Raw genomic sequence first — 13,357 nt, 5'->3', positions numbered from 1 at the left:
AAAAAAATAAACTTATGTCAACGTGATTGCATACTTTAATAAAGAAAAACAAACACTTCAATATACAGAGTTACTTCTCTGATCTAGAGATATTTACTGTTTCTTTTATTTTTATAAAAGACTTTTGAGCTTTGGAACTTTACAATGTTGCTTTCAACTTTATTTTCATATACAACGTAGTGACATATTCAATAAAAAGTTTTATGTTTCTGAATATAAGAACTAAATCCATGACACAGAAACGTATAGCGCTTTACAATTTAGGCCTCATACGAACTGAAGCGGCTTTGTTTCCAGGTTGCATACTGAGTTTTCTATAGCAGAATCTATTAAATTATGCAATATTTTATGTAACTAAAAAAATTAAATTCGAATAACGTTCAGCTTGTGTGAGGAGCTCTATAAAACTCGTACGAATAGGTACTTCATCCTGATGAAGAGTTGATCTTATTTAGGTATGTAAGCCACAGACAATGGTTACCAGTGCATGAGTTCATGGTTTTATAGGCGTAAAGTGACTACTTATTTTCATTATAACTTTAAATTGGCAACCTAGTGGTATTAAATGGATAAGTGAAATCTCTCATTTGACAAGTTAAATTACTTTCGGGTTATTTAATAATTTTTTAATAAAAAAATATTATTATTAAGTTCAATGTTGATTTTGGATATATACTTTATTGGTTGACTATTTCTTTTACTATTATAATAATTAAAAAAGAAGAAGGAAACAGCCTGTTAATGTCCAACGCCCAATGTGCTTAATGAAAGTGGAGGCCTGTTTGAGGAAAAGGTTAGAGTAGAGAGAATAAGAAAAAAAAATTATATGATAAAATGTCTTTTTTGTTAAATTTAATATCTTGCCCGGAATTTGATAAGACACAATGCTAGTTAATTTATGCATATATTTTAGGAGAAGTTGCTAGTATTAAAAATATGCACATATAAGCACAAAGTAAACACGTACAAATTCATCCATAAACTAATAATACATTAACTGCGATTGAATAGTAATAAAGTAGCAAGTTAAAGTGTCTACATGTCACGTTCAAACAATCGATAACCTTTCCATCGTACCTGTATTTCAACGGCGAAATATCTCGGGGATTCCATTAAAAGTCAGGAAATTGGTATTCTTGAGTTACGAGGATAGATTACAGTTGCCAGGTGTAGCTTTTGTGTCGATCGTCAGTATTCTAGCCTGAAATAAGTGTTATACTTAGACTATTTATGAGTAGACGTATTTAAAAAATAACCCACGTATATCTTTTTCTTTGAAGTGTAAGTAATATAACCAAATATCAACAGCCTTATTAATAAAAGTTATGTGGTTTATCTATAAGTTGTAAATATTTCAAATTGATTAAAAGGACAATAATAAATATCTTAGATAAAAGGTGTTATGAAAATTACTTTTACTTAAAATTTTACCATACTTACTAATAAGTTGTATAGCGGTTGTAGCTATAATTACGCATGTTTTGTCTTATTCTTACAAATGTCAAAATAATTATGACGGAAAGAGACGTATCGGTGTGTAATTATTAGACCGCTACACGTTTTTTTAGTGATATCTTTTATTATATTAGTAGAATCAAATATCGCGCACCTTATGTCATGGAAGTCGAGTATATTATTTCATTGAAGCCATAACTAGAACATATTTTCAACATGCTATAATTACTGTTATTTAAATTAAACTTCGTAACTTTTTAAATATGCTTCACTAATAAAAATATATTTGTTTTGTTCGGGTTAACGTGAAAACCACAAATCCGATTGATATGAAAGGATATATTTGATGTTTATACTGCTTACAGCGATACGCAGCGCTTAAAGCGCGTTAAATTAAGCTTATGCATGTCTGGTTTATACACAAGATGTATGTATATATTATGTTATCATATGATGGTAAGGACCATTAGTTTATAATAAATCAAGCGAGATGGTAAAATGTCGAAAAATTATGAACCATGCATATTGTTTTTGATATAACGAGCCAATTTCGTTATAATTATAAACACACTAATTCAATCTTAAACATAATAAACTATCGAAAAATAATGCGCTTTATTGTAAACTGTCTAGATTTATTATAAACTAGCTGTGCATGCGACTTCACCCGCGTTTAAATTTAACATAAAGTTATTGTTCAGTTTGCAGTTTTATAGGTAAATACTTATTATTTTCTGTATTAGACAGCTTTTGTGATATTAAGTCGTTGGTTGGAGACAGAGGTGCCATGCGCGAGGGCTGCATGCGGCACTGGACAGTATATCGACATTTTAGCGTGACTTTAAATTAAAAGTCGCCTTAGTTATTCCTTATTACATCAGCTATTTGCCAGTGAAGTCCCGCCAAAATCGGTCCAGCCGTCCCAGAGATTAGCCGGAACAAACAGTCAGACAGACAAGTTATTTTATTATATGTACCGTGTATACATAGATACAAATGCATTTAGTAAAAAGCCGTTATTTTTATATTACAAACAGACACTCCAATTTTATAATATGTATAGATAATGGTCCTTAAAATTTGACATTGATATATATATATATAACCAAGCGTATCTCAGTAGCTAAATTTGCCGTAAAGTTTTCCAGGCTGGTGATCGTTTATGATTACTAGTCTGCTTACTCTAATCTTACTCAATAACTCTCTGTAGCTCTCTCGCTTGCCGAACGGCGTTTTCCAAACGAAGGCAGCCAAAATTAAACTCAACGAAAACTTTGTAAATCGCTTAAATTACCACAGTAAAGTCCGAAACAACAACGAAAAACTTTATAGGAAACAATAACTTAAGTTTAATTAATTTCTCATACGATAATTACACTTAAAAGTATAAGATACATATTAATTTGATATTACAATGATTCTCTGTTGCTTGAAATTATCCTTCAATCTTTGCAAGAAAGAAAAACGGAGTCGTAGCTTTTTGCCCTGATTACTATGTCTCATTATTAAGAGCAAATTCATTGATATATATATATATTTTAACAATGACACCTTAAAACCTTATTTTATCTATGCGAAGTCGGAAAGGAAGCTAGTGTATTAAAATTGGATTGGTGTCTCAATGCATGCCAGCTTCAGTCGGTACCAATCACTCACCTGTTACTATAGGGCATTTATATGGATGTCTCAATATGAAGGGTTAAGGGCCAGTGTAATTAGAGTACACGATCAATATATATATATATATTGCTGAGTAAATTAAGATGGTAATTTTACTTTTAGTATTAAATACTAAATATCTGCCTGTAGTCATCCTTGACATTGATCTTTTTCAATTTAATATTTATTTACTTTATTTTAAAGTTTAAAATCAAATTTAATACAACAATGAATCTTAAAATGTTCTGATTTAAAAGGTATGTAACCAATTGATTGTATACTTGTTTAGAAAAAACATTCGATTAAAAAGTAATAACTTATTATTTAACAAGTAACGCTATTCGTTCTATCAAAGAGCCCATTCACCAGTACGACTACTATTTTCAATAAAAAAAAGAACAATTGAAACATATTATTTTGTAAAATCCACTATTTTTCTTTATTATATACATACATAACAATATAAAACCAAGTATCTCGCGTCTGTTCGTCTGAATGCGATAACTAGGGAACGTATTTTTATATATTTTATACCAATAGACGGACTGATAATAAAGAAGGCTGTTAAGTTTTTGTGTAAATTAACTAAATTAAGATTAGGGCTGTTAAAGATGTCGGAAATACTCTTGCTGTCTGGGAACTTCAACGGCGTGCGCCACATAAACCAATAAAGCCATATTTATTACGATATAAGCGTTGGTTGTAAACCCGCGCGAAGCCGGAACGGGTAGCTAGTGTATAATATTTTAACATTTCTAGCCCGAGTCAGTAAAGTAAAACCACACCACTGGAGCCAGTCACGGCATATGTCACGAACTGAATGAAATTTCCCACTGTGGGAAATCCAGTTTGAATAACGCAGTGCTATTTCCATTTTATGTGTAATTGCTTTATGGTTTTCAAGCGTGCGATATTATACATGGAAACTTGAACAAAGTAGTTCTTTGGGTAATTGAAAACTACCCGCGATTTAAACAGAAGTTAATCTAAATGGTTTATTTTTTAACATAAATCTGTACGCTTTTATTATTGTATTAATAATAACAATATACCTAATATTGTATATATTATTGTCACCAGAGATTTAACTACATTTAAAACATACACTGTCAATCCTAACATATCCATATATATAAACCTATTTATATGAAAATACATCAATACCGTAAAAGGATAACATATGTTTGGAATAATATTTGATTATGATGATAAATTCCTCCCAAATCAATTAAATACAATTAATATATCACAATCTTGAATCAGACTTTCCCAAACAACAAGCAGTGCCACGACATCATCATCCGAGGGGAGAGGACGACGCGAAGCGAGTCCTGATACAGAGAGAAGAACGCAAGACTTACATCTACCAGATCTTGACAGACCTCTGCCAGTATATGATATACAATATGGAGTGAGTAAACACATATTTTTCATATAAAATCACTTGTGTTTTCCTAAATCGACGGACGCTCGTCGTCTTTAGACCTTTAAGTATGCTGATAAACAATCCGACAGTTTATACGTAGTTAGTACAAACACGTTAAGCCCTTTAGTTGCCAGGTGGTACTGAGTAAGCTAGTTTAGTACTTACCAAGCGAGAAACCTCGCCGTATATGTTTACCTATAAACTTAACGTATCTGAAGGTATGTTCATAGCTCTATATTTACGAAACTAGTATAATTATATCACTACCTATGTCTTAATACTTTACTTATTATTTTTTGTAAACTATAACGTAATAATATAAATAAATGTATTGAACTTATGACAATCAATAAATAATAAGGTTTAAATACATTAATAGTTTATCGCTTTTCATAATCTCTAACTTATATTTTACGTAAGAGTTTACGTCGTCTAGTCTGGTGTATAAATCGTCTACTTGTCCCTGTAATTGCTATCATTTTTCGTCAATATTGTTTTTTATTTGACCTTTGATATATTTTGTTTTAATAATAATATTATATCATGTATACTAAGGTTTATATGCATTTAGAATAATTTATTTTAGAAGAAATAATATTTTAAGATAAAAATATAAATCTATGCAAGCTAGCTTTGTGAAAAGCTAAAGATTTCTTACTTACGTACACGTTACCCAGAACTAACTACTATTTATTGATCGACGCTATAAAGAACCTTTTTACTGCCCATTTATTTAGATACATTGTAACTTATCGCAGCAAAATGTTAATTTATGGCAATTCGCCTACAATTTAAATACTTATGGAGTTTAAACTATGAAGCTCTGAGCAAGTACATGAAGCGAGACAGTAATTTCGTTCCATTAATGATTTGCATACCACAGTTCACTTGCGTATTGATCTATCGTATCATTTATTCATTGCAATCGTGGTTATCGAATGTCACCGGATCAGTTTACACAATTAAGGACATGTTGTGTTGGGTTACAGGTGAATAAATCACAAGGCGCCCGATATTCTTTAGATAAATTGCCGTAATTATCGATTTTACATATTTTCATATGGACGTTGCATGTGTTATTACGATCCATTTCTATGCTAATAATTCTGTATATAAGGGTACTACCCATACTGGGTTTAAATCCAAGTCGAACCATACAGACTTTATTAACTAAGAAGTTCTCAGCCGCAGCCCGGAGTTTGGAAAGTGACACTGTAATACTACTGTGCTACACGTAAAGCCTTAGTCCTGTCTGCGTCCGGAACTATTGTATTAGGCGAATGAGGAAATAAAAGGTGCACCTGTCCTTGCACACACACTTGTGCACTGATACACGCAGTTTGCTATTCCTTGCCTACCGCTGAACTTACATTCGTTTGGGGGAACTTCATTAAATGTACCGTAAGAACGATCGAAAAATTTGTCGGCGATCTCGAAAGAGGCGCATCTTTAGTTACTATATATTTTTTATTCAATAGATATGACCTTTTGCCATAAGAATTATACACATTATAAATTTTCAAACTTTTTTATTTTTTGTTCAATTATTGCTTTACATCGGAACTACATATATCTTTTATTAATAATTAAAGTAGAAATTTCGTGTTCAAATATTATTGGTATTGAGTTTAGAAAATATCATAATGTATTTACCTATTATACAGATAAAGTATCTTGGATGATCTATGCTAATATATGTCTGTCCGTTTGTCTATTGCTCCTCGACGGCCAAATTACTGAATCGAATTTGATGAAATTGGTTTTGAGGCTTAAATCTAAACAACCCCTAAAACGTGAGCGAATCCGCGGATGACAATTAGTATTATATAATTATATAGTAATAGTTGAAATAATGAAATTAATATCAGTAACTTGTATGTCCTTATGGTAAATAATTTCCATTTTATTTTTCAATGAAAATATTGAATTGTTTTTAGTTTCCTTAAACATGTAAAGACTATTTTAGTTTGTTTAGAATCCCATTTAGTTTGTTTCTGTAGTGTATATTACCCTATTCCAAGTTTATAAGACTTTTTGTACACGCTTCTTAGGATGACGGATCTGTGGTGAGTAAATAATACAGTACTATTTGCATGTCTACAGTACCGTTAAAATTACATATATAATTATGTATATGTATATGTTCGGTTACCTCTAGGGAGTCACTTATAATTCCCATTAAGTTTTCATATAAACCTAATGTTTTATAAATTGAGAAAGTGAAACTTAACACATTATTTTTAATCAAGCGAATGAAGAAGTGTTAGGATGAACTTATCTAAGTTTTAATGTAGTTGTCTTGTTCTAGCAAAAAGGATCGACTTAAATAAACTAAAGATTATTTAAATTTATACTATGATTGAGCGTTTTAACTTAAAATATATCGTAAAAACCCTACTTTAGTGATATTTTATGTGTTTTATATATATTTATCGATAATTACACAACATTTTACCGGAAAATTACGGTTTTCATATTAATGAAGCAGACATGTCGAAGTCACGTGAGCGATGTCGTAAACGTACAACTTTGTATAACGTAAATTGAACCAAAATAGTTAGTAATTAGTTATTAAATAGATCCATCACTGCTAATTTATTAGTATAATTATATTATTAATAAATTTCGAGCCGAGATTTGTGTATTTTTTATTGTATTAGGAAATGTATTTCACATTACAACTAATTAAATATTTTTTCAGGAATTCGACATAATTATGACAAAAGTGAATGGCTCCCTCGGATTTACGCTTCGTAAGGAAGATCACAGTGCACTAGGACACTACGTACGAGCTTTGGTTAGGGAACCGGCCCTTAGCGACGGCAGGATTCAACCAGGGGACAGAATAGTTGCTGTAAGTTATTAAAGTTGTTACTTTACTGGCTCTTGCCCGTAAAGGCCTCCTCTCCTAACATAATGTTTAAAAGTTATTCCAACACACTGGTCTAGTTCGAATTGTTTGATACGATATGTATAATGTAGGAAAATATCATTCTATACATAAAAAATGTCCTTACGATGTTATCCTACAACGAAGAATTGTAAAAAAAAAAATACAAGAAAAGTCAGTAAAGGTTATCCGAAATTCCATTGTGATTTAGTCGCGAATTAAATATTTAAATATTCCCCTCTGATTGTTTCTGTAGGTGAATGACACTCCAATGTCAAACATGTCTCATGCTGAGGCAGTCGCTTTCCTTCGCGCATGTGACTCCGAAGTTCGACTACGGCTGTACCGCGATCATGCCGCAACACCATTGTCGCCAATGTCGCCGAAAGAGGAGGGGCCTACGGATTCTGACGCACCTGTTAATAGGCCTAAACCACCATTGAGGTAAAATGAAGATTATGACCATTGAGTCAGGTGAAGGGTCACTACTGTAGGTGGTTTCTATCATTTGTAATATATTATATTATTATAATATTATAAATATTAATATTATAAATATTGGACAACATCACATACATTACTCTGATCCCAATGTAAGTAGCTAAAGCACTTGTGTTATGGAAAATCAGAAGTAACGACGGTACCACAGATACCCAGACCCAAGACAACATAGAAAATTAATTGAATTTTTCTACATCGACTCGGCCAGGAATCGAACCCGGGACCTCAGAGTAGCGTAACCATGAAAACCGGTGTACACACTACTCGACCACGGAGGTCGTCGAGTAGTGTGTACACTACACTACACACTAATATAAAATCATTATGTGCATTGTGCATACAACAGGAACAATTTTTTCGTTATAAATCTCCAAATATCGGGATGTTGATAAGTTATATCTTGGCTTCTATGTTTCTATACGTAACGTTATCATACAATATTTAATAGGGCTCATTAAGTTTATAGTTACATTATTTTTATAGAGCTGAAGCAGTATCGATGCTTTGCGACTTAGCTGCTCGCCGTCTGACGCCGGACGCGGGCGACGGCTCGCGCTCACCATGTTTGTCGCCGCGCAAACACCGCAAGCTCACTAAGGACAACCACTACGAACTGCCTAATGGTAACACTATCTATAAAATTATACCCTGACAACGTACAACCTTAACTATTATACATATACAGAGACTTAAAAAGGTAATCTGCGTTTTGTATTGTAGAGGTGCACGCAGAAAATACTTTTTGAAATTTTGATTATCGCACTGCACTCTCAATCTTCAACTATAACGAAACGACCTATTCAAATTGATATTGATATCGACACCAAGAGTACTAAATAAATTTCTGTAGGTTATTGAGATTAAAGAATAAATAAGATCCTTATCGAGCCGTAATAAAATAATTATAGATATGCCTTTTTTTTTATGAGATACTCCTTTTCTTTTCAAATACATTGTATACATTTTAATTTAACATTACGCTATATAACAAACTCCGATGTCATAGAGTATGACATCGGAGTTTGTTATAAGCTGGCTAATTTAAAAAATCAAACTATGAAACTAAAAGTTATGCTCAAGAATTAATTCGAATATAATTAAAAAAAAAAATACAATTATTATCGAATTGTCAGCGTATCGAAGCTTTAAAAATTGATAAGTGCAGTTTATCATTTCAAAGCGATTATTCAAACCGATAGAGGAATTATTAATATAAATAACCATAACTGTCAGATACAATGCAATACAATAATTTAAGCCGGTAGAATTCTATTGTACATAAATTTTAGCTAGCAAACAATCGTAAATACTGCGGCAAACGTACAAGCAATGTGGGTTAGCGATTTAAATTAATTAATATTTTGGTCGGCAAATTATTCGGCAACGCAAATTTATGATCATTTATTTTAATGTACAAAGTTTTAACTGAGGCGCTTGTTGTTATCAAATGTAATTAAATCTTAATCGAAAAACTAACAACGAAAATACATTGTACATAATCTGTAAATATCGTGTTATGTACGTTGATCTTTTATGTTGTCTGTGCACATTTATGTACTCATCATTAAGAAAAAATGTCGAAACAACCATATTTAATTTTTGTCTAAGAATTATTATTAATGGTTTATAATTAATATTTAAAATATGATTTATAAACCACGCTCTTATTACGATCCAAATCAATACAGCGACAAAATGGAATTGTTTCACCATTGCTCAGCCGTGACGAAGTTTCTATGACCACCTCCTCAATCATCATAAATGTATTCACAAAATTTAACCTAAACAGGTAATACAAACCAGATTTTTCAAAATTTTTAGATTTACGATTGAGGTATTCTTATATTCTCCGTCACTTTCTCCTTCAGCTCGACGGTACCATTTTCTTGTACTAGTCTCATAGATTGAAGCTTCCGAATAATACGATATTTAAAAGGGGGTGAAAAGTGACTTATTAGGTTTCCTTACAATGTTACAGGCGAGGCTAATAAAAGCGTGTTTATAAGTAACATGGTTATTCCGTCAATTAATGTACACATTAACACACCACACTCGTAAATAATCACGCACTATCTAAGCTAGTAGGTTTTCCGCACAGATATGCCAAGTTACAACGTTACGCTAGAATCACGCTCTAAACGTACTGAGAGCTTCAAACGATCCGAAACAATCGAATGTTCTATCGATATTTCGGGAGCCGAACGTTCGACGCTCGATCGTCGCGCAACCATGGAACGATCGGCTACCATCGGATCGACAACCGTGGAACTGCCGGCTTCCGTAGAGTCAAATAGCAAAGAGTGTATTGCTGTTGAAGAAGCGAAGCGGCAACGCTCAATAGCACTCACGAGCCCCACAGCTCCGCCTTCTTGTAGAAAACAAAAACTAAGCCTGACAGGTGAGACTCGGTCGGCTCACACGTAACCCTTACAGTTTTCTGCCTTAGCCTGCACGTTGATTAAAAACTTTTGTTGTTTTTAGTGTTGATAATCGTAAGAAATAATTTTCAATTACTGAAATGATCTTAACTATTTAATTGATTTTTTATTAAATAATATATTTTGATAATAAATCAGTTATATATCAATAAAATCAACAGTTAATAAAACAACAACTGTCACCATTCAGCGTTCCCTCCCTGTACACAGATCCAAAACAGCAAACTGACGGCTTACAGGATTTTCAAAAGTTTCATGCTTTGGACAAACCCATAAAGCAGCACTATATCGTTATATATCCACTGACTAAAACTAACATTTTCAAACTTCTTAGTTTTAGTTACGGCTTCATATATGTATAATACTAATAACATTTCCCTAACATGTATCTTTATTTTAATAAATGTCATGCTTTATTTGTAAATAATTTATATAATTGTGCTAACTACTTATGATTTGTTTATCGACATTTTTACCTTTTGTAACGGTTTATTGTATAAATTAGGTATTAATGTTGTCTTAGATTTTCGCGATTATTACTTTGAAATAAAACTAGTTTTTAACGGATTTAATCGCGTATATTAATTTTTTTTTTTTTTAACATCCCGACGTTTCGAGCACTTTGCAGTGTTCGTGGTCACGGGCAGACATAAGAAATAATTAATATACGCGATTAAATCCGTTAAAAACTAGTTTTATTTCAAATTAGGTATTTTTAAAATGCTTGCTTCGAACAAATGTATACAACATTGAAACGATTACTATTAAACGTTACAAAAACAACCAAAACATGTCAATGTAACACTATTCATGTATAATTTGCATTTCTATAGAACACAAAAGTAGATATGACAAATAATCGTGATTTTTTTTAATGGTAATAAAATAGAGAGTTCTCACTTCTCATACATGTCTTATTTCAAATAATTATAAGCTCGCGTGCACACGCATGTTCCTTATCATGCATAATAGAAAGTAAAATCAACCTGAGAACGTAAAACTATCAATAAAGTATCACACAGAATACATTTGTGTAAATTCGAAACATTTGTAGAATAATGTAACTGTATTAATAATTTTTCGAAACAAACTTATATATTTATATTGTATAATTTCATCGTAGTGAATGTGTAGATTCTTAAATTATACTAATTCAATTTTTAAGTGTTAATGTTTCAATTATACGCATTAAATATTTAACTTAAATTATTTATTATGTACAGGGTTTTCAATTAACTTCAATTATAATGTATTTTCAAATTATTAATAACGGCATACCTTATTAACGCTTTGCTTGATTTGTATAAACGTTTATATGGCGTTATCATTACTTTACATTATAAACTTATCTATTAATACTTAAACAAAATTATTTTATGCATTTTTAATTATTTATTACAGTTTACATTTCATGTACTCTTCCAACATATATAGTATTATATTAACATAGTTATGTTTATTATAAGATGTTTCATTTTTTATTTGATTAATATTATCATTAAAAAAACAATGCTGATTTAACTTATTTCCTAATTTTTCAGTGCCCCCACATCGATACGAGCTGAACAATTTAGATAACGATACGTTAGACGCACCAAATTTATACCAGGAGGACATAACGTTGCAGCGGTTTACCGAATCCGCATTCCCTGTTGATTCTGACGAACCAGTCTCGATGCCCGCAGAACTGTCGAGCGACGAACGATTTAAACACTCAAGTCCGGCCTACCAAAGTGCCGTTTTGCATACAACAAGTGAAAGTGCTTCTGACGGACAAAAAGATGATGGTATGAATTCTAACAAATACTGTCATTAAAAAACATATCAGTTTTGTGGCAAGTGACAAATATATAAATGAGTTAATAAGTTACAGGTAACGGTCTAATGAAATGGAAAGGAGTCGCGTTATCACCTGATAACGAAAGAAAAGCAAAGTCAATTCCTATAGAGGTTCCTTCTAAACCTAAGGAAATAGATATAGCCCAAAAGGAGAATGTTAAACCTGAACCACCGGTAGAAGCAACAAGCACAGAACCTACGGTAAGAAACTTAAAAGTATCTCGATTTGAATTATTTCATAATGACAAGATTATTTACCGTCAAAATTGTAATAGCAATAGTGATGCCATGTGCTTGTTAATAATAAATAAAAACGTATGTTTCATATTATTTTTATTTAGACTAATTCACCGATACGAATAGAACCATGATTTAAATAGTCGATCCGTCTCAATTCCTTTGTTTGGCCATTTTAATTTAATTAATATTACAATCATTTCATTAATACCTAGCTGCTTTGCGCGGTGTTTTTTTTTTATGACATCGGTTGGCGGACGAGCATGTGGGCCACCTGATGGTAAGTGGTCACCACCGCCCATAGATAAAGGCGCTGTAAGAAATATGCCATTATAATATAATAACTATTCCTTACATCACCTATGCGCCACCAACCTTGGGACCTAAGATGTTATAGGTATCCCTTGTGTCTGTGATTTCACTGGCTCACTAACCCTTACCGGAACACAACAATACAGAGTACTGTTGTTTGGCGGTAGAATATCTAATGAGTGGGTGGTACAAAGCCCGTCTGGATCTCCGTCGACGTCGTATACGCAAACTAGTAAATTTTATTACATAATATAAATATTCATAGGAAAGTGCTACTGCGAACATTATCGACGTAAAGAATGACCCAGATGGGAAACATGTGCAAATTACCGTTAATTTAGTTTGATTTTCGGTCGTTGTAATAAATGTTTTACATTACAGATAGTGACAGTGGAGCTGAACCGCGGCTGGAACAGTCGGCTGGGGTTCAGCGTCCAGAGCCATCCGGAGTCGGGGCAGAGCTACATCTCGGCCGTGTACAACGACAGCGTGGCCGCGCGCGACGGGCGACTGCGGCGCGGGGACGTTATACTCCAGGTAAAATAAAAATAACATAAAAAGGCGGAACATAACACAGTAGTTTCAGTACAACAATGCATT

The 13,357-nt window shown here is 32.5% G+C and overlaps 1 protein-coding gene across 3 annotated transcripts in view; it reads left to right on the top strand.

Moving 5' to 3' along the window:
* LOC125066637 overlaps positions 1-13,357 on the top strand; it is a 104,300-nt gene that overhangs the window by 86,175 nt on the left and 4,768 nt on the right. Inside the window, exons 6-14 of one of the 3 annotated variants that reach the window (XM_047674833.1) lie at positions 4,378-4,525; positions 6,592-6,606; positions 7,242-7,394; positions 7,687-7,874; positions 8,415-8,554; positions 10,030-10,329; positions 11,911-12,156; positions 12,243-12,409; positions 13,139-13,294. In XM_047674833.1, the coding sequence (XP_047530789.1) occupies positions 4,378-4,525; positions 6,592-6,606; positions 7,242-7,394; positions 7,687-7,874; positions 8,415-8,554; positions 10,030-10,329; positions 11,911-12,156; positions 12,243-12,409; positions 13,139-13,294 (1,513 nt within the window). The remainder of the gene's footprint in view (positions 1-4,377; positions 4,526-6,591; positions 6,607-7,241; positions 7,395-7,686; positions 7,875-8,414; positions 8,555-10,029; positions 10,330-11,910; positions 12,157-12,242; positions 12,410-13,138; positions 13,295-13,357) is intronic. The other 2 variants (XM_047674834.1, XM_047674835.1) reach the window with 2 other exon arrangements.

This window comes from Vanessa atalanta, chromosome 9, assembly GCF_905147765.1.
Source record: "Vanessa atalanta chromosome 9, ilVanAtal1.2, whole genome shotgun sequence".
NCBI classification, from domain to species: Eukaryota; Metazoa; Arthropoda; class Insecta; order Lepidoptera; family Nymphalidae; genus Vanessa; species Vanessa atalanta.
This window is presented reverse-complemented; position numbering and strand designations above follow the sequence as displayed.